The sequence below is a fragment of the Canis aureus genome, chromosome 7, assembly GCF_053574225.1.
Source record: "Canis aureus isolate CA01 chromosome 7, VMU_Caureus_v.1.0, whole genome shotgun sequence".
Lineage (NCBI taxonomy): Eukaryota > Metazoa > Chordata > Mammalia > Carnivora > Canidae > Canis > Canis aureus.
Window position 1 is genome coordinate 38088787 of NC_135617.1, and position 22711 is coordinate 38111497.

At 33.0% G+C, this 22711-nt stretch overlaps 1 protein-coding gene across 50 annotated transcripts in view; it reads right to left on the reverse strand.

Annotated features, from left to right (window-relative positions):
- Positions 1-22711, reverse strand: part of RIMS1 (regulating synaptic membrane exocytosis 1) — a 477109-nt gene that overhangs the window by 161794 nt on the left and 292604 nt on the right. For 48 of the 50 annotated variants that reach the window (XM_077903404.1, XM_077903447.1, XM_077903445.1 and 45 more), the window contains 3 exons: positions 3924-3991; positions 3039-3149; positions 1006-1105 (listed from right to left, as the gene is read on the reverse strand). In XM_077903404.1, coding sequence (XP_077759530.1) covers positions 1006-1105; positions 3039-3149; positions 3924-3991 — 279 coding nt within the window. Of the gene's footprint in view, positions 1-1005; positions 1106-3038; positions 3150-3923; positions 3992-12060; positions 12149-21716; positions 22198-22711 lie in introns of those variants that run through there. The other 2 variants (XM_077903453.1, XM_077903454.1) reach the window with 2 other exon arrangements.

Here is a 22711-nt window from a genome sequence, read left to right on the forward strand (position 1 = left end):
GCCTCTCTCTGTGTGTCTCATGAATAAATAAATGAAATCTTAAAAAAAAAAAAGAGAAAACTTAAATGACTTTGAACTGATATCCTGGTAATCAATTACAACAAAAATGTCTTTTAACAGTTATAGAACACTTTTCTAAAAGTCTCAGTAATTACAATCTTAAGGTATAAAAACTGAAAATAGCCTAGAAATGTTCTTTTTCTATGGGCTATGAGTTATTCATCCTCAATTCTACAGTTCAGCTTTCTGTTTTTATTTTTATTGTGATTGTCTTTCAAATACATAAGCAGACATTCCAACCAAAAGATTTATACTCAATTGTGAAGTAAATCAGAAAAAAAAATATTAACAGAATTTTAACTAAAATGAAGAGTAAACAATTTAACAAAAATAGATTTTAACGTAGATTGCTGCTGAATATGGTATATCTGAATTATCAAATGATTTTGTTATATGTTAAGGTTACAGAGCAACATTATGAAAATTTCCAAATACCAAGAAGTAGCACCTCTGCATGTGTATGATAATGCCACAATTAAATTAACAACTATTTTATTTAAGAAATGTGACTGTGGTTGTATTTTACTAAAAATTACTACTGGTAAGTGTTTGGGGACCATTGTGAAAAACTTCAGTAATTATAACAACTTAAAATATAAACTAAGGAATTAATTAGCTATATTATTTTTTCTACAAGGCTAAATTGTTTTGGATTTGTAGCAACATTATGCAGCCATCTACATAAACTAGTGATCCTGCAGCACTTTGTATCTATTTACTTTTACACAAATTAACACAAAGATTCCTAATCTTACTCTCTCCAAACTGCTACTGATGTATCATTACCTATTATTGCCATCAATAAATATTCACACCAGGAAAAAAGTCTTCAGTCATGCACTAAGATTATTTATTTAATTGACTTATATATAACTTACCCCAAATTGAAAACCACCATCTCATGCAAAGAGTACACACTGTCTAAATGTTAAAAATAAACTTTACCTGCTCTCAAGTGTCCAACTACATCTGCAAGGCTACCCTTCTTTACTTTGGTGATGAAGGCACCAAGACGTCCTAAATCAGTCATTTTTCCTCCAACAACCTGGACAATAATAAATTTATAAGTTCCCAAAATTCATATCAAAACATAAATTTATTACTTTGATGAATTACTCCTACAGTCTCTTACAATGTATTTAGGATTGAGTGTAGGTACATTAATAAACTGAAATATATTTTGATTAAATGAGTGGCAGTATGTTTTTTATTTTTATTTTATTTTATTTTATTTTATTTTTTTTAAGTAGGCCCCCAACGCAGGGCTTGAAATCATGATCCTGACATCAAGACCTGAGCTAAGATCAGGAGTCAGACACTTGAGGCATCTGGATGGCTCAGTTGGTTAAAAGTCTGTCTTCAGCTCAGGTTGTGATCCTGAGGTCCTGGGACAGAGCCCCGCTTTGGATTTCCTGCTCAGCCAGCAGTTTGCTTCTCTCTATCCTCTTCCCCAAACCTCTTGCTGTGCTCTCTCTCTTTCTCAAATAAATAAAATCTTAAAAACAAGCCAGACACTTAACCAACTGAGCTACACTGGCATGGAGTGGCAGTGTAGTTTTAAAAAGAAAATATCTCATTATGTTTGAGATGATCCTGTGTCCTAAGGAAGTTCATATACTGATTACTTATATTGACCTAACAATATGCAAGGGCACCATGAATAATGTATATCCTTACAAGACAAGTGCCAGGTCTTCCAGACTTACTTACAGAAGTGTGTGACATAGTTTATATTAGGATTCATTTTTCTTTATCCTCAAAATTCATGCCAACCATTTGAATTATAGTTCTATATGCACATGATGCACCACTGCCACATAAGTTCTTTAACTCTTTTGTATACCTTCAGTACAATATAGACCTAAGACATAATGACTATAGATTCAAACCAAGAATATGCTACTTTGGGGAAGCAATTCACCATGGTATAATGAGGAATAGCCTAAGTTTATCTCTGCTATTGACCATCTTCATTCATGACTTCATCTGAAATATGTATGTGTTCTAATCTAACTCTTGAAGTCTGAGTTATTTTACTAAATATTTAACACTTTTACATAGCTTTTCTACTGTAACTAAAATTACATACATCTGAAAGTTTCTAAATTTAATTTTTCCCAATGCAGGTGCTAAGTATGTATAATTAAAAGTGCAGGGCAAATTCCCAAAGCTTGAGGTTGATCCACAATTCTTTGGGACATGCTCATTAGTGGAGGTAATCAGAATTATCTCATAGCAAGAGAAATTAACGGTAATAACTGATGAGGTGATATGATGTGCATTAACTGAAGAAAAGTTTTGGTTGGATTAATAGTCAATGGTTTTGAAGAAGTCAAACTATCACACAACAATAGTATAATACATTGGTAAATAATTTTAAAGCCCAACTTTGAATGTGTTTCTAAGTTTCTGAAAGCAAATAAAAACCATGTGATATAATATATACATGCAAACATATAAGATAAAATGTATACATATATTTTTTCGATAATAAAACATAATTTTTTGCAGTGGGAATCAGTTAATATTTTTAAAAGATACATTTTACTCTTTTGGTATTACCATAAATTCTATTATACTTAGGAAACAATCTCTTTAATGATATTTTATGTTGCTTGTCAAGATATAATAAAATTATGCAGTTCACATTATCTAACTTTACTATCATCCATTAAAATCTTTTTAATGTAAAAATTGTCCTTGAACTTTATACTCAGATAAAAATTCTTTATTTTCCTCTATTTTATGGCAGTTTCCTAACACATCTGTATGCCATATTAATAAAATGATTTTGAAATATTAATCCATATAAAACACTAAATCTATCATTAAGACTTCAGTATATTAACAAGATATATTCACAAGAAGGACTTTATTTTGGAGAAGAGAGGAAGATATTTAAAAATCAGTTAGAAACTGCTGAATGCAACCCATACTGTGATCCGCCCTTAAGAAACACTTTAAACCAGCATACTTACTTTCAGACCCAGTAATGCACCTGATTCTTTGGGCATGGTTGTTCTCTTGTTAAGAATAACACGTCCAATTAATCGGTCTCCTTCTTTAGATGGCTGCCACGTTACAGGATGCTATTAAAACATGAATAAAGTTTTTAAAAAGGTAAGTTATTTTCTTTCCTATAGACATATAATTATTGGTTGTAGCAGGATGTTATTTCCTCAGGTAAAGGCTCTCTAGAAGGAAATCTTTATTCTGGTGGGTTCTACCCTAGGCTTACAACAATTTGCATTTACAGCTACATTTTATTTGTAGTAGACTCTTAAACTAAATAGTTCTAAAAGTATCAGCAATTAAGTAAATCTCTAAAAAATTGTTCTGAAATGAATTAAATTGAAATTTAAAATATATCTGCCTATATAAAGAAAAAATGATTCTGTATTTTGAGTTGTTAATATCATTAACTAAATAATATCTAATTTATATATAGTCATCAATTGTTTTTTGATTAAATTTAAAATTTATTAAACTTATTCAGTGATTTTTTTTCCCTTCTAAACTGCATTGCCAGGATGCCTGGGTGGCTCAGCGGTTGAGCACCTGCCATTGGCCCAGGGCGTGATCCTATAGTCCTGGATCGAGTCCCACATCAGGCTTTCTGCATGGAGCCTGCTTCTCTCTCTACCTATGTCTCTGCCTCTCTCTGTGTGTGTCTCTCATGAATAAATAAATAAAATATTAAAAAAATAAACTGCATTGCCTTAAATTGCAATGAATATTTTCTCTCTTAAAATGTACATATAATGAAAAGGAGTAAGATTGTCATCTATCATATATAAAACACAGGACTATGAACAGCACATATTGTCCCCAAGCTCCAAACTTTCACTTCCCAGAAAGCTTACCGAACTAATAGGTGATGTTTCCCGGCTATGCCACGTAGCAGGATCCAACCAGTAATAATCCAAATCACCTGCACCACAGGAAAAAAATTAAAAGTGTTTAAATGTTTTAAAGTGGAGAATGCATCATTTTAAGTATGACTTCTTCATCTATAAAGCAAAGGGTTATGAATACCATAATCTTCAGTGTGTACATCCCAGAATGATACACCCTTGTATTGCCAAGGTGTGACCTGAATCCTTGGAATGGATGTGTTATAAATGCGCTTAATACTACATACTACCTTTTATTTTCATTAAAGAAACACACATAAAAAGTACTGAAAGAACTGGATTAACCCATTCCACTTTCCCTCAAAAGACTAACTATACCAAGGCATAGCCTGCCATCTAGTGATAGTGGCAGAAATTATATTCATTGAACTAAGTATTAAAACTTAGTGTCTCTTTTTCTACTCTTCTGAACTATATCATATCCTTTCAAAATTAATATTTGGTCTCAATCCTCTTCCCTCATCAACTGGCAATAGGGCATACATTTTAGAACATAGTGTTTAATAAATTAAGTATCAAGAAGAACTTTTAGCAAGAGTACAATACAACGAACAGAAAATTCAATTTTACTAAGCCATAAAAAGACTTTAGAAAACTTTAAAAATACTAATTTTGTAAGCATGAGCTTATGAAACTTTAATTTTCATTTTTTTGGCTTAAAAATATAATGCTAAAGAAAGGGCCTGAAAAAAAAAAAGAAGACAATTAATGGAAAGCAGCAGTGCTTTCAGTATTTGCATAGGAAGAAAGGCCCGTATGGCCTTTGAATGTGAGAATAAATGATCTTTTACATTTTTTTAAATTTTTTTTTCATTTATTTATGATAGTCACACAGAGAGAGAGAGAGGCAGAGACATAGGCAGAGGGAGAAGCAGGCTCCATGCACCGGGAGCCTGACGTGGGATTCGATCCCGGGTCTCCAGGATCGCGCCCTGGGCCAAAGGCAGGCGCTAAACCGCTGCGCCACTCAGGGATCCCATCTTTTACATTTGAAATGTTAGATTAAATACATGAAAATTTTTCTCTTGATGGATCTTGAAAGAGAAGATGATTAAGAAAGTGAGTCAAGCATGCCAACTAACAGAAATCTAGCTTAATGTTGGGAAAATGTGTCTGGCTGATATCTGTGAAGTACATAAGCAAAGAATTGCATGTAGATGACAGGCATGGCAGATATAGGCATTATAACAGAAATGTGATAGAAAATGTAAAAATGATTAAAATCCACAGGCATAAAGAAGTCTATACATTTAAGTTTCTTAGTAGTTGCTTCTCTTTTCCTTTTAAATAATATCTTAGAAAGGCTGAAGGGAGAATATTATATATACTGCAATAAATACTAAAATGTTCTTTAAATATGTCATGTACATGGTAGTATATTCTGGGAAGGAGTAAATACTAGAAACTGCATTAGCAGAAACTATATTCTATTTCTGTTTCATACAGAGTACATACCCCTTTCAAAATTACATACTTTAAAATGTGTACATGGCTTGGTGGCAATGATTATAGATTTCTGCTCTTCTTTTGGATCACCTCAGTTAATGGAATATAAGGAAAGTTGTAAAAGGTTTTTTTCTTATCCTTTATTTTTACTGTTTGTAAAACGTCATGTTTTTTACGAAAATTTTTTCTTTGAATATAGTTGACATACAATGTTAACATTAGTTTTACATGTACAACATAGAGATTCAACATCTCTACACTTTATACTGTGCTCACCACAACTGTAGCTACCATCTGTCCCCATGCAACACTATTATGGTACCACTGACTGTATTGCTATGCTGTACCTCTTATTCCCATGACTTATTCATTCCATAACTGGAAGCCTGTATATTGCACTTCCCTTCACCCATTTTGCGCATCCCCTGCCCATATATTTATTTTTAAAGTTGTTTTGTCTTTAGTATTATGATACCATTCCTCTTGAAAGAAAAACTATGTATCATACTATAAAATTGTAAGCAGTTTTAAGTAGTAACTACAATTATCATTCAAAAGATTGTAACAATTCACAAAGCTTTTCCCCTAAGAAAGTCTGATGACTTCTTTTTTTTTATTTTTTAAGGATTTTATTTATTTATTCATGAGAGACACACAGAGAGAGAGAGAGACAGACAGACAGAGAGAGACAGAGACAGGCAGAGGGAGAAGCAGGCTCCATGCAGGGAGCCCGATGCGGGACTCCATCCCAGGGACTCCAGGACCACGCCCTGGGCCAAATGCAGGCCCTAAACCACTAAGCTACCCAGGGATCCCCAAAAGTCTGATGACTTCTTAAATGCTGACTCATTTTGAAATACTGTGATAAATTAATAAAATCACCGAGATTTGTGGGGCTTAAAGAAGAAAATTAGTCATTAAGTTGAAAGCTTAGCTGCTTTGAAAAATCTTTGAGGTTAAAAATATGACAAAAATCCATCCCATTTTAAAGACTCTAAAAGAAGTTTTTGTATTCTTCAATAACTTAGATATTAAAAACTGTACTTCTTGTTGGTATCCTTGTCTGGCTCATGCATCAACTCCTTGTATGGTGGTTCACTCTGTGTCTCAATCATCTTGTCCTAATTAAATCTGGATATAGATATCTGATGAATATTCCCTGTGCAAAAAGTGCTCCTTATACACAAAAAACCAAAGGCTTATGTTTCTAGTATGTTTTGGTGAGGATACTGAGCACATTTTAATCTAAAAACAATGCTTTCAAGTAATGGTATCCTATCATCTACAACCTTTATATAATAATGATCTTGAGGGACACCTGAGTGGCTCAGTGGCTCTGCCTTACACTCAGGGTGTGATCCTGGAGACCCGGGATCGAGTTCTGCATTGGGCTTCCTGCTTGGAGCCTGCATCTCCCTCTGCCTGTGTCCCTGCCTCTCTTTCTCTGTCTCTCATGAATAAATAAATAAAATCTTAAAAAAATAATGATCTTGAATGGAGAGTCTAATTTAATTGGTTTAATGTGATAATTTTGGTCATACATAGTACTGTTCATATATACTAAAACTGCTCCTAAATCTAAATTAAGAGGTCATTCAGTATTTTGGTATACAATAATATTTGTATATATTTCAGTATATAATTATACTTGCTTCACATTCTGAACAGTTTCTAAGAATTTTCTTATCACAAACTTCATCATCAGTCATTAAAATATAACATTTTTGCTTAAAGACTTATGAAAAATAAATTCTAAAATCTAAATACGTAGTTTTAAACTTATTTTTCTTCTTTCCACACAATTACTAAATTTTAAAGATATTATTGATTTTTTAAGTACTGTAATTTGTCTTTATAAGTCACATTTCTCTATTATTAATGGACTAGGCAACATTCAACAAAACTTCCTCCTAAAATATTCAGAATCCAGTATTTCATTAATATAAAACATTTTCCTTGATTATTTTTCTAATAGGTGATTAAAGAGATTGGTTTCCAAGTAGCATGACTACAAAATGATAAATTCAGGGTATTTGCTTATGGACTGAATACAAAAGAATTTTGGTTCTAATGTTCAATATAACTAACTATAAAGGAACAAATTTACTATTATCACTAATTTAGATCCAGGGAATATATCAGATGCTTGAGTCTACTGAAATTGTTTGAGTTCATAAACAGCTGAAGTTCAATGAAGTGTTATAATTTTAAGTATTATTTTTTTTTAAGACTTTAAAAACAGACTTTTATCCTATCCCTTGTGAAAAAAGTAGTTAATTAAACTTAATAAGCACTCAACTTTCACTGAAAGAATAAAAGTCAGCTAAATGACTCCTGAACCTTCTGTAAAGAGAACTTATCCTAACCCAAGTTATTATGATTAGAGAACGTAACAACAACAAAAAAAGAATGTAACAATGTGTAAATATGTGCCTCTATGATTTAAAACTTTTTATCTTACTGTACTTAATGTCAAAGCAAAATGGGTTCCAACAGGATCAAAATCAGTTGAACAAAAATTCTTTCTAAATTATACAAATGCATGATAATGTAGGAGTATATTAAAACCATAAAAATAAAACCATAATTCTGTTTTCATACAATAAATACCTATCAATTTACATGATAATTACACTTGACCAAGTGGAATGTGTATCTAATGTATAGGTAGTAAAGGAAAGGTTATCTACACCAAAACCTTTAAATATTAGAAAATTTGGATTTCTTTTCCATTTCCAGAAGAAATACACAGCATATTTTTAACCTCATTATAATGAATGATGATAAAAGATGGGACTGAAACAGATTCCAAGATTGACTCACAGTAATTGTGCTACTTGTCATCTCAAAGAAAATTATTCTTCCTATATAGAACAGATTGTTGGTATCCAAAGAAATTATAAAATTCATAGTCCAAAAATCAGTAGAATCATCCTTATCAGAGATTTCCTGTGCCTCTTAAACTGTTTCCCTCTTTTATTTCTATTTATCCTCTGTAATAGGATGTGTGTTGGGACTAAGTAAAATTAAATAAATCCTAATATAATTTATTATAGCACAGCACATAAATTAAAATACTTGGTAAAAATGTTTGTCGAACAGACATTCATGTTGAATAGATACGCAGTGCACACACAAAAACCAACTCAAGTTCCAAGAATGAGTTTTTAATTTGAGACAAGGTGGGGTATTTTTACACTGAGTACCATGGTTAACACACAAGTTAATAAATACTGCTTTAGTTATAACGTAGTGAAAATGTTACACATATTAAATCCTTTTATTTTACAAAGGCCTACTTTTCATAAATAGGAATTGATATCCAAAGTCTAAGAATTGAGAAAAAATCTTAATTTCTGATTAATATAATGAAAATACCATTTTGAAATAATTTCCTCTTATTTTAGAAGTTTATTGCAGATAGTTCCATGCCTATAAAAGTCAAGTGTGACTGCTCCCACCTCTAAGTTAAAAATGACAGTGGAACTAACTTTGAAATAAATAAGCAGTAATTTGCTATACAGCAAAGTCCTAGAAAGCCTAATTTTACTTAGGTTAAATTAGCAGTCAGGGATAAGAAACAAATATTGTTTCATAGGTCTTAGAATCCAGGCATTAAAATAAAATGAGAAGATATACTTGCAAAATTTAATAATTAATCAGTGAAATATTAAAGCCTATAAATAAATGTAAATACTATGTATATGCAAAATCAATATCAGTATAAGTCCCTAGAATAGTAAAACACTTTTTGGTGATTTCATTTAGTTTACTGAACACAAATGTTCACTCCACAATTTGACAGCAAATGCTGCATAATTAAGGAATTTGTGTCAGTTGAGGCATGGCTAGAGGTATCTCCACAGCACTGGTCTTCAGCAATAACTTCTTCAAAAATTCTAAGTAATATAAATTCCAAATTCCGGTTTTGGCCCAGGACACACACACACACACACACACACACACACATACACAGAAGGTGCTATTTGCTGGAAGAATTACATTATATCTAGCCTGTAGGGATTTACTAGACTGGCTGCTCTCTGTATACTTGTCATAAATTTCACTTTCAAAATTCCCCTTTGTTAACAATGTGCTCTGCTTCTATCAGAGAACCAATAATACCACTCTTTCCCTGGTATAAGAGTTTGATGGTTCAAATAAATGCATTCACTATTATTTATTAAGTTAATGATGTACAAAGATGTTTGTATTCAGAAACCATTTATACTCAATAGAACCTCTAGAGCTGAACTACCTCCAAAGAAAGATGAGATATTTGTGTAAGGGCCTGTAGTGCCTTCTCTGTTTAACACTGTTAGGGACCAACAATGGAGGCTTGGTAGCTCATCTAGAATTTAATTAACATATTTGGTGGAGCTAGTACTTCTCTGGTTATTATGTGTACTTTTTGGTGATTTTGAGTGCTAATGGAACACCAACACGATTACCACACAATTTCTACAAAGCAGTTTTATGGAACTCAGAATCAACACTTGTAACTGAACTCTGAGTTCAGGCATTCAGATAATCCCTCAACCTCAGAGTTAACTCCTATAGAATCCTATTGCTCTTTTAAGAGTTATCTGAGATAAAGTACATGAAATTGCTTTACAAATTATAAAGCACCACAGAAATGCAAGTTGTCATTAGAGTGTAAAAATATTTACTAAAACATATTTCCAATAATAATACTGATAAGCACCTCTGTCAATTCTAACGCCAGGTAAAAATTAAGGAACTGTCCCCATAGTTTACTTATTTGGAAACTTGAATAATCAGAGAACTTCACTCTATTTTAATTCTTCTATTAATAGCATTATCTTGTATTAGAAACTAATAATTATGTTTTTTCTTATAAAACATAAAAACTAGCTTTCATGTAAAAAGGACATTTTACTTAACATTAGAGATTTGTGACTCTCTTCCTAACTCTGCCATATTCTTGATAATATACCTTCATCTCTATAAACCCTGTCCTCCTCTATAAAATGGGGATAATGCCACTTTCTTGCAAAAGTTTCATGATGATTAAATGAGATGTGTCAACTTCGTAAATTATAAAGGACTTCAGAAATAGATTTTATTATATAACTACACAACTGAAATTAGGACTATGAAATCATGGTGTTAGAGTTCACATTTATAGTTAATTAGCTATAACTAAAATATACATAATATGAGCAATCTCTGCAAAATATGCTCTGCATTAGGCTTAGAAAGATGTTAGTCACTTTATTTACAGAAATTAATTGGCCTGATCTAAAACAATTGCTCAACTATTCAGAGTGAATGAGTATTTCTTTAATACGAATTGATGAAGGATGAGGAAAAAGGCTATCACATATAGAAAAAGTAACATACATCTTCCTGTTAATTTCCATAAAGCCAAGGGTAGCCTAAGGTATTAAGAAAACAGTTGTTTTTACAGTATTGTCAGGTAATCTACACATTAAGTATATAGATTAACCTCTATATGGACAGTGAAGCAATTAATTTGATCAGAATGCATAATGTATCCTTAATGTAAAAATAAGTATTTCATCATTTCTTCTTTATATGATCATGTTTTAATGTGGAAAAATAAAATACAATGTATCAGCAAAATATTTGTGATGAATTACTCTGAATCATGAAACAGGTAGGCTATTACATTCCTTTATACTTTTTTTCTGATGATTCAAGATATCCTTGAAAAAGTTTCCTTGAAACCAGCTTGTATTATACCCTAAAAATTATTAGGTATGGACTTTAGTTATGGAATACATTTTAATATTTATATTCTAATAAACTATAAGCATCCTAACTTCCTAAGATTCCTTTTTTCAGTTTATACTCCCAGCCAAATTACCCAAATAATAACAAGACTGATGGTCTTAAGAAAACAATTATAAGTTTAAAGATGTATTTGAGTCATCCCGAATGATGGGGCTTTGGAAAAGCACAGAAAATTTTGTGGATTTACTTAAGTAAGCTAAAAGACATTCAGAGGTAAAAAGCTATCTGAGATACTTAACACTGATCATCAACTTAATTTTTCCTAGTTTTGAAAAGAATATAAACTTAGATTTTTGAGACCACTTCAGAGTTCAGAAACACTTCCAAAACACCACTTCCAAAATGAGCATCGTGATGCTTGATGACATCCTTATTTTTAATCTCTGCACTGACCTGATGCTGCAGGCCTCAGAAGAAGTTGACTAATTTAAACTCCTGAAACAACAACAAAAAACCACACACACAGTCACACACACACACCTTTATGCCTTCGAATAATAAGGATGCTCATCGTCTTCAGAAAATCTAGACCAGACTATATTTATTATCTATATTAAACGACAATAAAAATTATCTACAGAAAAGTCTAAGATTACTGATGATAGGGCAAAAAGATGTCTACATATAATAGTCTAGAAAGGAATAAATTTCATGTATAAATATGGTTTGAGGTCTAATGACTGAGAAATTTTTTTCTCAGAATCTAAATATATAAGAGTAAAGTACCCTGGATAGCAAAGCACAAAATTAACAGTCTTATGGAAACCTTTCTTTTTTTTCTAACACAATGACTCTACATAAATAAGAATTTGGAAGTGCTGCACACAGGAGGGAAATATTTTACTGCAACTTTCCAACTGACCAGGCTTCCACATTGAGACTGAGTATTCCATTCACGTGGGAGAACAGGTTGTCACGTGCAAAGCCTCGGAATAACCAGCCAGGAAACCCTGTGGAAAAAATCGGGGTTTATACGTTTTCATTGTTTGGGGACTGGACGTTAACCACAGGTTTAAGAAATTGTAGTGCTGGGCAAGTTCACAGCAGAGACATTACCAGAAAGCACTCTAGATGTAAATATCGTTGATAAAGGAAAATGTTAGTCTTTATCCAGACCTCACACCCAAGCAAAACTAGCAAAACAATATTAATTTGCAATAATAATTCTGAATGTCAAATCAACTTCTGCCAGCCTCTACATCCCAAAGACATGGAAAGGAAAAAATACAGAGATTGATACATTATCACAATTTTAGTGATATAAATAACAAGAGTAATAGTCAAATAATGATAAAGATGAATTCCAAGGGAACACAGAACAAAATGGAAGAACTTAGGGAATGATACTGTTTATCATTTAAAAATATGTAGTAAAATTATAAATTAGTAGGAAATAAATATACTCTAGCAAACAGTTTTGGTAATATAAACAGATGTTTCAAAATCAGAGTCTATCAAAGAAAGTTACTGTAAATATGTTTTTTCCCCTGTTTTTATTTTATTTTTTATTCACTTGTTTTTATTTTGGGTATTCAAATAAATAATTTCTAGATATATTAAAGAACATTATATATATATTTATTATATGTATTATAGTTATATATTATATATATAATTATATATATATGATTCCTATACTGGCAGTGGGAAATTGCTAGGCATAGAAATTTGGAGAATATTTTACACCTCAACATTGTTATAGAGAAAAATGTGAAGTATCCATATTTACAAACTTCCAAATTATGGTACAGGAAAGCAGATTGCAAAATACTGTCAGATCACTATCTAAATCTCTGCCAAAGGGCAAAAGTGATCAGACTGTATTGTATAAAGCTTTCAACTATACTCAAACTCCATATGATGGAAGATAATCAGGCAAGAGAAAGCACAAAAGGAAGGAACAATATTCACAATGCATTTAGATCACATATACATTTATCTTTATAAAGCAAAATATATTAAGGTTGGTCAAATATTAACCTATTGACTCAAGAAAGGACTTCTCTTCCAGAGTTCCTAAACATTTAAGGGTTGAATAAGTGATTCTAAAATTATGTTTCCAAAATAATAATTTCAAAATAGCTTCATCTTAGATAACATTTTCATAGCAAAAACTGTTACTTTAAAAAATCAGAAGTCTCATTAGTCCAGACTTAAAGGGCCCAATATGATTTTTTGGCTGGGTCACAGGTACTCTGGTGAGAAGAATGAGATGACCTTCTACTCAGGAATGTAAGGCAATCCATGCCCAGTGTGCCTAGATGTTTAAATCCAAGATTCCATAATTACCTAGCTGCACTGAACTATTCCCAAGTGTACTTCAGAGAGAATATATTTTGGAATACAGTGTTTCTCAATATTTTTGACATGTTTTATCCTTGTGAGGGATATGCAGGAAGTCAACTTAGATATTCTAAAATCTAACTCTCAATTAATCCAGAGCATCACACAACCATGCACTTGGTCTACACTACATTTCACATAGTCCCTCCCCCATCTCCCCAACGGCCTCCATAGTTCCTTTCATATATTGTCCTTCAACATATGACTCTATGAGTCATGGTGATGATGTTACTCATATGGATCATGCTCTGATAATGATTATCTCTTTTGTGAACAAAAGAAACTTCCCTCTGTGTCACTCTCAGGAAAAATTTGTGTGCACTAGACTGGTTTATTTTCATGTTATGGAAGCTGAAGTTTTATAACTGATGGTACATTTATCAAAATATGTTAGAATGTTCATGGTTAAACTTGCAGCCTAATTTTCTTCCCTTATTTTTTCTTACCAATCTTTTCTACACATTTTTAACTTATTTCGTATGGCTATGCTTTTACATTTAGGTAGGTACCTTAAGTAACTTTTGATATTAAGGTAGACATTAAAGCAAAAATTAAAATAAAATAAAATTTTTATAACTCTATTTTCATTAAAATATAGAATTTTCCATCCATCACTCTCCACATACCTTTGATGCAATAAGAAACAACTTAACTAAAATGCAACTGATATACAGGCATGAATTTATCCACAGCTTAAACAGCAGATTGCAGAAAATAGCAAATTATCTCAGCAAATTATCTATTTGGAAATATTGCCAAAGAATGGAAAGCAAATGAAAAAAAGACTTCTAATCTGGAAATAAACAAACAAACAAACAAACAAACAAATCTGAGCTCCTAGACTTTATTCTTCCGAAAGTCCTGGATCCTCACAATTTTACAGTCAAAATCCTGAGTTTTTCTGTTTTTCAACTCCACAGGGCCAGCGAACATGCATTGTGTTGGTAAGGACAAGCACACTAACAGCAATAAGAATTCACAAGGAGAGAGAAAGGGAAAATTAAAAAAAAAAAACAAAAAACAATTAAACAAACCGGTTAAGGATATACATGACCTCAACACTATGACACTTAAGTAGCACTAGAACATAACTGCACCAATGGGCAACATAATAACTGATGTCAAAACAATATACATTTAGGCAACAACCAAAAAAATTATTTTGTGGCATATAAACTTTTAAAAAAATAGAATGAAATCTCCTTTTCTGGTTTTCTGGTTTAATTTAAAACTAAAAATGAAAGAGTAATATACAATACTGATGAAAAAGATTTTAAGTAAAATAACAAACAAGTAGCATCAACAACAACAAGCTGGTTGGCAAATATTTGGCATGTTGGAAAATTTAGCTATCAAGAATTACGGACTTGAATCTGAGTTTTCACCATTTCAAAATTAAATCATTACTCATAAAAACAACAAAAAACAGACATGCAGTAATTGTTGATCAAATAACTGCTTTTGATTTATGATGTAATAAAGGATTCAATGAATGATAAACATTAATTCTTATTTTCTCCCTCTGAATGTTCTATTTCTTGACATTTTGTGAATTTAGTACAAGAAATGGGAAAGATAGAATTAATTGTTCTTTGCAAAACATACTATACACAGAGTAGCTGAAATGTCTTCTAAATATTCTTGATCAAAATTATTGCCTTTTTAAGAGCAAAGCAAACAAAACTCTTTCTAGGGGATTGATCATGTCACTGAATTAAATTGTGAAATTAACAACTATTTGGCGAAAAAACTGAAACTGAATACTGTTTTCACTGATATTTAAAATTTTCAATGACATTAAATCTGTCAATTATTCTTGAAATTCTTTTATGGGGCAGCCCAGGTGGCTCAGCGGTTTAGTGCCGCCTTCAGCCCAGGGCCTGATCCTGGAGATCCAGGATCGAATCCCATGTCAGGCTCCCCACATGGAGCCTGCTTCTCCCTCTGCCTCTCTTTCTCTCTCTCTGTGTCTTTCAGGAATAAATAAATAAAAATCTTAAAAAAAAAAAAAGAAACTCTTTTATGAAAAAAGACTAAATTGCTATTTCAACAATGTTAAAAATAATGATTTTTCAAATGTTTTCTAATGCAAATTTTACAAATCTATAACAAACCTTTCCTGATTAAGACATAATGATTTCATTCACAAAGACAGTAAATATCTTTAGGTAATTTCTCCCAATAATTAAGAGCACATTTAAGATTGATTGAATAATTCCAATGATTTTAACAATAACAATTATACTGCACCTCATTTCCATATATACCAACCCAAATTGAGTTATAATGTTTTCTGATCACAGCAAGAATGAGTTGGAAAAATGGATGAAGCCCATCATAAAGATCAAATAATTAGTGTGATTATAATAGTTCCAATATTAAGAAAAAAATCAGTTTACCTTAATCTTTCCCAAAGTCTCTCTTGGTTTGCCTCCCTCCCTGTTCTTATTTTATTTTTCCTTCTCATCCCCTATGTTCTTCTGTTTTGTTTCTTAAATTCTACATATGACTGAAATCATATTTGTCTTTCTCTGATTGACTTATTTTCCTTAGCATAATACCCTCTAGTTTTATCCATGTTGTTGCAAGGCAAAATTTCATTCTTTTTGATGGCAGGACTTATTTTATATATACTTTAACTCAAATTAAAAGCTTATCTCCTTTTAAAAATGAAAGAGTCTGGGGACACCTGGGTGGCTCAGTGGTTAAGCACCTGCTTTTGGTTCAGGGTGTCATCCTTGAGTCCTGGGATCTAGTCCCACATCGCGTTTCCTGCATGGAGCCTACTTCTCCCTCTGCCTATGTTTCTGTCTGTCTGTCTGTCTGTCTCTCTCTCTCTCTGTGTGTCTCTCATGAATAAATAAATAAAATCTTTAAAAGAAATAATAAAATAATAAAAATGAAAGAGTCTGTCAATAGACATCTCCTAAACTCAATCTTATTTCTTTCTATATGGCAAGACTGTAAGTAGTCTTTACTTTTCAGTAGAAAATGCTTATTCATGTTTGAAATATATTTTTAAAGAAACCAGGCTAAGGTAATTATTGCAACTCTATTCTAAGGAATAAATACTCATTTTTTAAATGACAAACTATACTACTCTAGCCTGGCTATTTGCATTTTTTACTGTTGAAAGGGATAAAAATAATGAAAGACAACAATTGCTAGCCTTTATAATTTCACTTATTACTAAGAATTTTTATAGTTCCATTCATTTTCCAAAGTGATACACTAATAATTTTGATGACAAAAAAATGACACACATACACACACACACACTCCAGATCTTTGGGCCTACTGTGGTCCTTTAACATAATTATCATTGCATCATATTTTACATCAAACATCCAGATATGCACTTAGTTCACAGACATGAAAACTGTACCCATTTCAGTTTAGTTTTATAAACCAGCCAGGCAAATGTGGAAACTACAAATGGTATATTCAAAGATTCTGTATAGTAAACTCAAAAGGGACAACTTCAAGCAAAAACTCCAAAGACAAATCCTTCTCCTCATTATAAACCACAGGTTTATCACTGTGAAGGATCTCTCAGATTAAATAGATATTTAGGGGGCTCTTATTCTGTGCTCAATCTTCCCATCACCTTCATGTTCTCATTGAATAGTTCCAATTGCAGTAAAATTTCATAGACTAAAATAAACCTTACATAGAAATCTCTATAAGTAAATGTCTGAGCTTGAACAAGACTAGCCTCTGATGTCAGGTAGTCATAACATATTTTTCCAGGATGCCTAATGTCAGAAAAAACTCTAGTCTCTGTTAAGTCATTCTGAACAGAAATAGCTCTAGCTGGCCCTTCAGGTACAGATGAAATAATGTGGGTCCCTATATAGTCTCCCACTCATCTAAATGAAAGCTTTCTATGTTGTATTTGAATTTTCTGTCATTTCTAGTCTCTTTACTTATATCAATGCATCTTATCATTTATTTACCTTTCAGAAAGTTAAGCTTGTGGTAGATTTTTTTACTATGATGTGGAATAACACCCCATGAAAAATTGAAACAGTAATGAAGTTGGGTTTTTGTTTGTTTTTTTAGCAATAATATTTTGAAGTGAGTGTTGGGTTTATTTACTCACTTCGGTCACTTGGGAAGAGAAATGGCTTACCTTCACATAGGGCAAGACTTTTCTACCATGGAATGCCAAGTACTTTTTTGTTTTTGTGATCTTTAAGGCAAACTTTATAATCTGAGTTATGTGAGCCCTTTTACATGATCCATAATTAGAGTTAGGGGATCCATATGCTCTTTAAAATTGTACATAAAATTTTGTGTGCAGTAAGTATTGTTTTGTGAGAGCCCACTGCTTCCTTTATTTCTCTAATGGGCCTATGACCACTCTCCAAATTACTAGCAAATGGTTGAAGAGTCTGGATGAAGGGGTGACTCAAACTAGGACACTGCTATATTGCCTTGGTGCTTTACCTTTAGCTCCCAGAATTATCCTCTTTTATAGGTCCTCAGGCTCAGCAGTATGCTTTCATTAAGAACCCTATTTAAGCTAGACACTTAGGAAATCAAGAAACCATACCCTGAGAAAATGAGCTTTATGATTATATACAGAGGGAAAAGAAATTCATCTCAGAAAGCACTTTCATGAGCTATCAGTACTCTAATGAATCATATTTTTGAAAAGACTTTAATATCAACAGGCAAGAGAAATACTATATATAGATGTGCTAAAATCTCTTCCCTGATGAGTTCCTTAAACAACTTCAAAGACATTGACTAAGAAGGAAAATATAGAAAAAAAAAACACAAACTTTATGTAATCTAAACCATTAGAAAGCATAATCCTGAAATAAGAGTAAAACTTCAAAGTGGATAAAACAATTGTTCCAATTTGGACCTGCTTAGAAGTTAAGAACAAACTTCAAAGGCTAAGCATTCTCTAGAGAGGGAAAAACAAACAAATGAAATAACACCAACAAAAAATCGAAATTGCAAGACTAACAGCTTCTTGTTACCACAAAAAAGTTCAAAAGTCATTAATAGGTCTAAAATATCTGACAGGTGTTATACAACAGAAAACATGTTTGCTAGAACCTACATCTGTTAATCAATATGCCACCTTTTCTGAAGTCAGCTTTGAAATCTATTCAATATTTACAATTTATCAAATAAAAAATTTATTTCCCTGTAAAACTCATACAGCTCACACAAAACCTTCTTTGAAACAAGTGACTTACTAGGCATTTACAATTTTTGGTTGGATTTCTGAAGTGAACTGACCAACTCATTATATTATTATGACAATTACCTTCCTAAAGAGAAAAGATGGCCTACTTGAAGCAGGCTATCCAAAATCTAAACCCATTTCACTAGCCTACCATTTATCGGTGTGGAACTGAATAGAATAAAAGTCTTCTTGATTATTAATATTACTATAATTAGTAATTCTTCATTGATTTCTCTATTCTTATGATTGGACATGCTTCTATTTAATCTTCCAGGCCTTAGAAAATTGAGAAGAAATATTCATTTTATTTATTATTGACTCTCCTCACAGTCATTTTCCTGTAACCTCCTACCTGGATCTGGCTTTCCCTGGAGACTATCACTATCAGTGGGAAGATGGCATCTTGGAGGGACCTCTGTGCCCAGTCTGTCTCAGTGTCGGCATCAGGGCCACTCTGACTCTGGCTGCCTTGATCTTCCCTCTGTTAAGACATGCTCTCAGATGTCACAGGTCACAGGGTGACTGCAGGCACAGGAAGCAGTAGGGACCCTGGAAATCTTCCCTCACCCCACTCCTGAAATGCTCCCCACTATAACCCCATCCTCTTTTGCTATGTGGATGCTGTTGTGACTGAAGTTTGTCCAATAAAGAGTTTTTGTGATATGTCTAGTTGATCCAAAAATAAAAAGCACATCATCATCTGAGAAAAAAAAGATATCTAAAAGGCATAGAAACTGCCTGCATTGATCGTTTCTTTAGGTCTTAATTTCATTATTGGGCCTCCATGCACAGGTAATTAAACCTTGTTGGTTTTCTTTTTTTTTTTTTTTAATGTTACTCTGTCTCATGTCACTCTAATCCTTAGATCAGCTAGAAGAATCTTGAACGGCAAAGAAATTTTTTCTCCCCAACACTCTAGGATTACCTACAATATAGATTTGCTGTTTGCTGAGATTAATTTTGTCTTTGTTTTCCAAATGACTTCCATCATTTCTCTAATAAAATTTTCCTCCAGACCATTCACAGGCAGTACTTCAAAATAAAAATATCTCCTTCTCCTGAAGAGCTTTTTAACCATGTGTTAATAACAGTATCACATAAAATCACAGAGTTTGAAGAGAACTGAGTGGGCAAGCTTCTGTATGATGATCATTTCACCAGTGAAGTTACTGCCTTCATACATGCATTTATAGAGACTGTAAAATCAAATAGACTGCTCCCTCAAAGCTAGATAATCAATCACATTAGTTTCATCTCATCTCTCAGGTGCAAATGTGGGAGCACGAACCATCATTGCTTCAGTCTTCCTCTCAAAATAGTGGGTGTCTATCAAGAAGACACAGTAAATATGACCATAAACATGAGATTCATCTTTATCAGATAGCAACCATAGCTACTCTGCAAGTATATGTCAATTCAAAATAAAATCCTCTGTCCTCTAGAAAGAACATATTTAGTTTGTCATGAATGTTAACTGGCAGTTGACAGACAACAATGTGATTAATACTTTTACAAGTAGAAGGTGGCTGGCTGCTTCTTTTCTTTTTATTTTTTTATAATAAATTTATTTTTTATTGGTGTTCAATTTGCCAACATACAGAATAACACCCAGTGCTCATCCCGTCAAGTGCCCCCCTCAGTGCCTGTCACCATTTGCCTCTGATCTCTTGGATTTTAAGCTTGTCCTCAGCAAGAAAGTGAACCTCTTGAAAGTCATTTGCCGGGAAGAGCAGGCAGGCACTCTCCTTAGCTGCTCTCAGCAGTACTTGCTGTACCTGAGAGGGAGCAAGGGAGTAGCCAGGCAAGCTCGTGTCCCTGGCAGGCTTTTAGAGAGTCCCAGAGCCTCTGCATCTAGGACCTTATCCTGCTGCTGCATAACTCGAGATGTGCCCCTTCCCCTCCGCACAGCTCCAAGGAATACAGTCTAACAGCAAATGCCCTCAGGACACCTCACATTTCCTCAATGCCAATTTGGCAAAATAGTTACAATGAAGCCATGAGATTTACCAGTTTAATTTAAAAGACCCATAATCTCCCCTCCAAAAAAAGCCTCAGCTGCTAAAACACTACACAGAAAAGACAAAAAACAAAACAAAACAAAACAAAACTCTGTTCCCTTCCTTTATTAAGAAAATGTATACCTTTAAAAATTTAATAACAGCGTCTTTTTTTACACAGAAATAATCATCAGACAATCCTGAGGCCCTGAAAAACATTGTGTCATTCCCACTGAGAATAACAGTAGTCTCTTTTCAAACAGGCAGAATGGAAACAAGGGCCAGGAGGGGTTGGTTACTCTGTCGTCCAAGGTCACATACTCAAATCTCTAACCTGAAAGACTGCATTTTCCTTTCCTTTTTTCTGTCTGGGCTATCTGTTCCCTATATCTAAACAGTTTTTCCTTTAGTCCACAGCTGAACATCACAGAAACACAGGCAATTCCGTGCTGTGCGCTAAAATCAGGACTGTTGATTAGGAGATACCAGGCCTTGGCAGCCTTTGTCTATACACTTTAAAATAACAATCTATACAGAAACTGGTATCTTTCTGTCTTTAAGAAGATTAAGTTCTGAAGCTTTCTAATTTTAATGAAATTCAGTAAACATGGAAAACAACTATCTTTGGTCAATCAGAAAAGGAAAATACATACTTTCTGAATTAATTGTGTAATATATATGTGTGTGTATATATATATCAAGTTAAAAATTAAATACTAAATTGTAGACAATTTAATGTACACTTCTGTTACTTAAAACATAAACATGAAAATAACTTCATATAATGCAACTCAATGATCACTACTGTATTTTAAAATGATATATCTGTGTAATTGCATGTTAAAAGCAAACTATTCCTTATTCTATATTGATAGGCTCTAAATGAAGCATTTTAATATCTTACTCTTGGGATAATTAAACAATATATTCTATTAATTTTACATTTATGTATAAAATTAATATAGCTTAGTTTACCTGTTCCTGAGTGCAACGTATGAAGTAGGAGAAACTGCAGAAACCCAGCAAACATAACAGCAGCATCGGAGTGGTTAAATAAATGCTACTGGCATCAAATCACTAAATTCTAGCTAGCAAAAGCGGCAAATGCACAACACAATAAAAAAAAAAACACCAAAAATGCAAAAAAATGTTAAAATTCCCTGTGGTCCTTGCATTCTAAATCAAAACCAAAAAAATTTAAAAAGCCTGCAGTGTCCAACATTATACAACGGTGACACTAAACAAGGCCATAAGTGCTGCTGTCATCAAAACAGATCTCTGCAGTGTACAGATTCTCATTGATTACTGCATTAATCTATAGTGCTCTGTGCTATACTAAAGAGGTTCCCACTGTAGCAAATACCAAAGCTCTGGTAGGTCCGTAATTAACCATTTCCTGAAACAATGCACAGAAGATGTTACCTTCCTGTAGGCAGAGACACGAAATGAAACAAAATGTAATGCTGTGGTCCCTTAAAACTAGCACAGGAGAAAAGACTTAGGCATATGCTTGAAGAGCTCCTCCTATTATTTCCCCAGTGACATTGCACTGAGATATCCATGGGCTAAGATAACAAAGTCAAGCAGACCCCTGCTGGCTTGTGGACCTTAGAAAACGCACCTGAAATGATTTGGTCCCATTATCAATCACTGGCAATGGTCCTAACAAGCTCTGTGTAACAGATCATTTCCCCTGCAGTTTCCCTGAGAAATCTTACTCAGCCCAATGACAACTGGCACCAGGAGGCATAAACCAGGAATTCAGGAGTGATTGTTGAGAACATAGACAAAAGTGTTCCGGTATGGCCAGCCTAATGGTAATAGTGGCTCATCTCCAGGGGGCAAAAGAACAACTCCAGACAGGTTTTAACAGGAGTTGGGGAGGGTGTCCATATTATATTCAACATTTTAAATGTGCAGCTTTTTGATGATTGTAGAGTCACAACTCTGTCTTTTTTACCACGCACTCT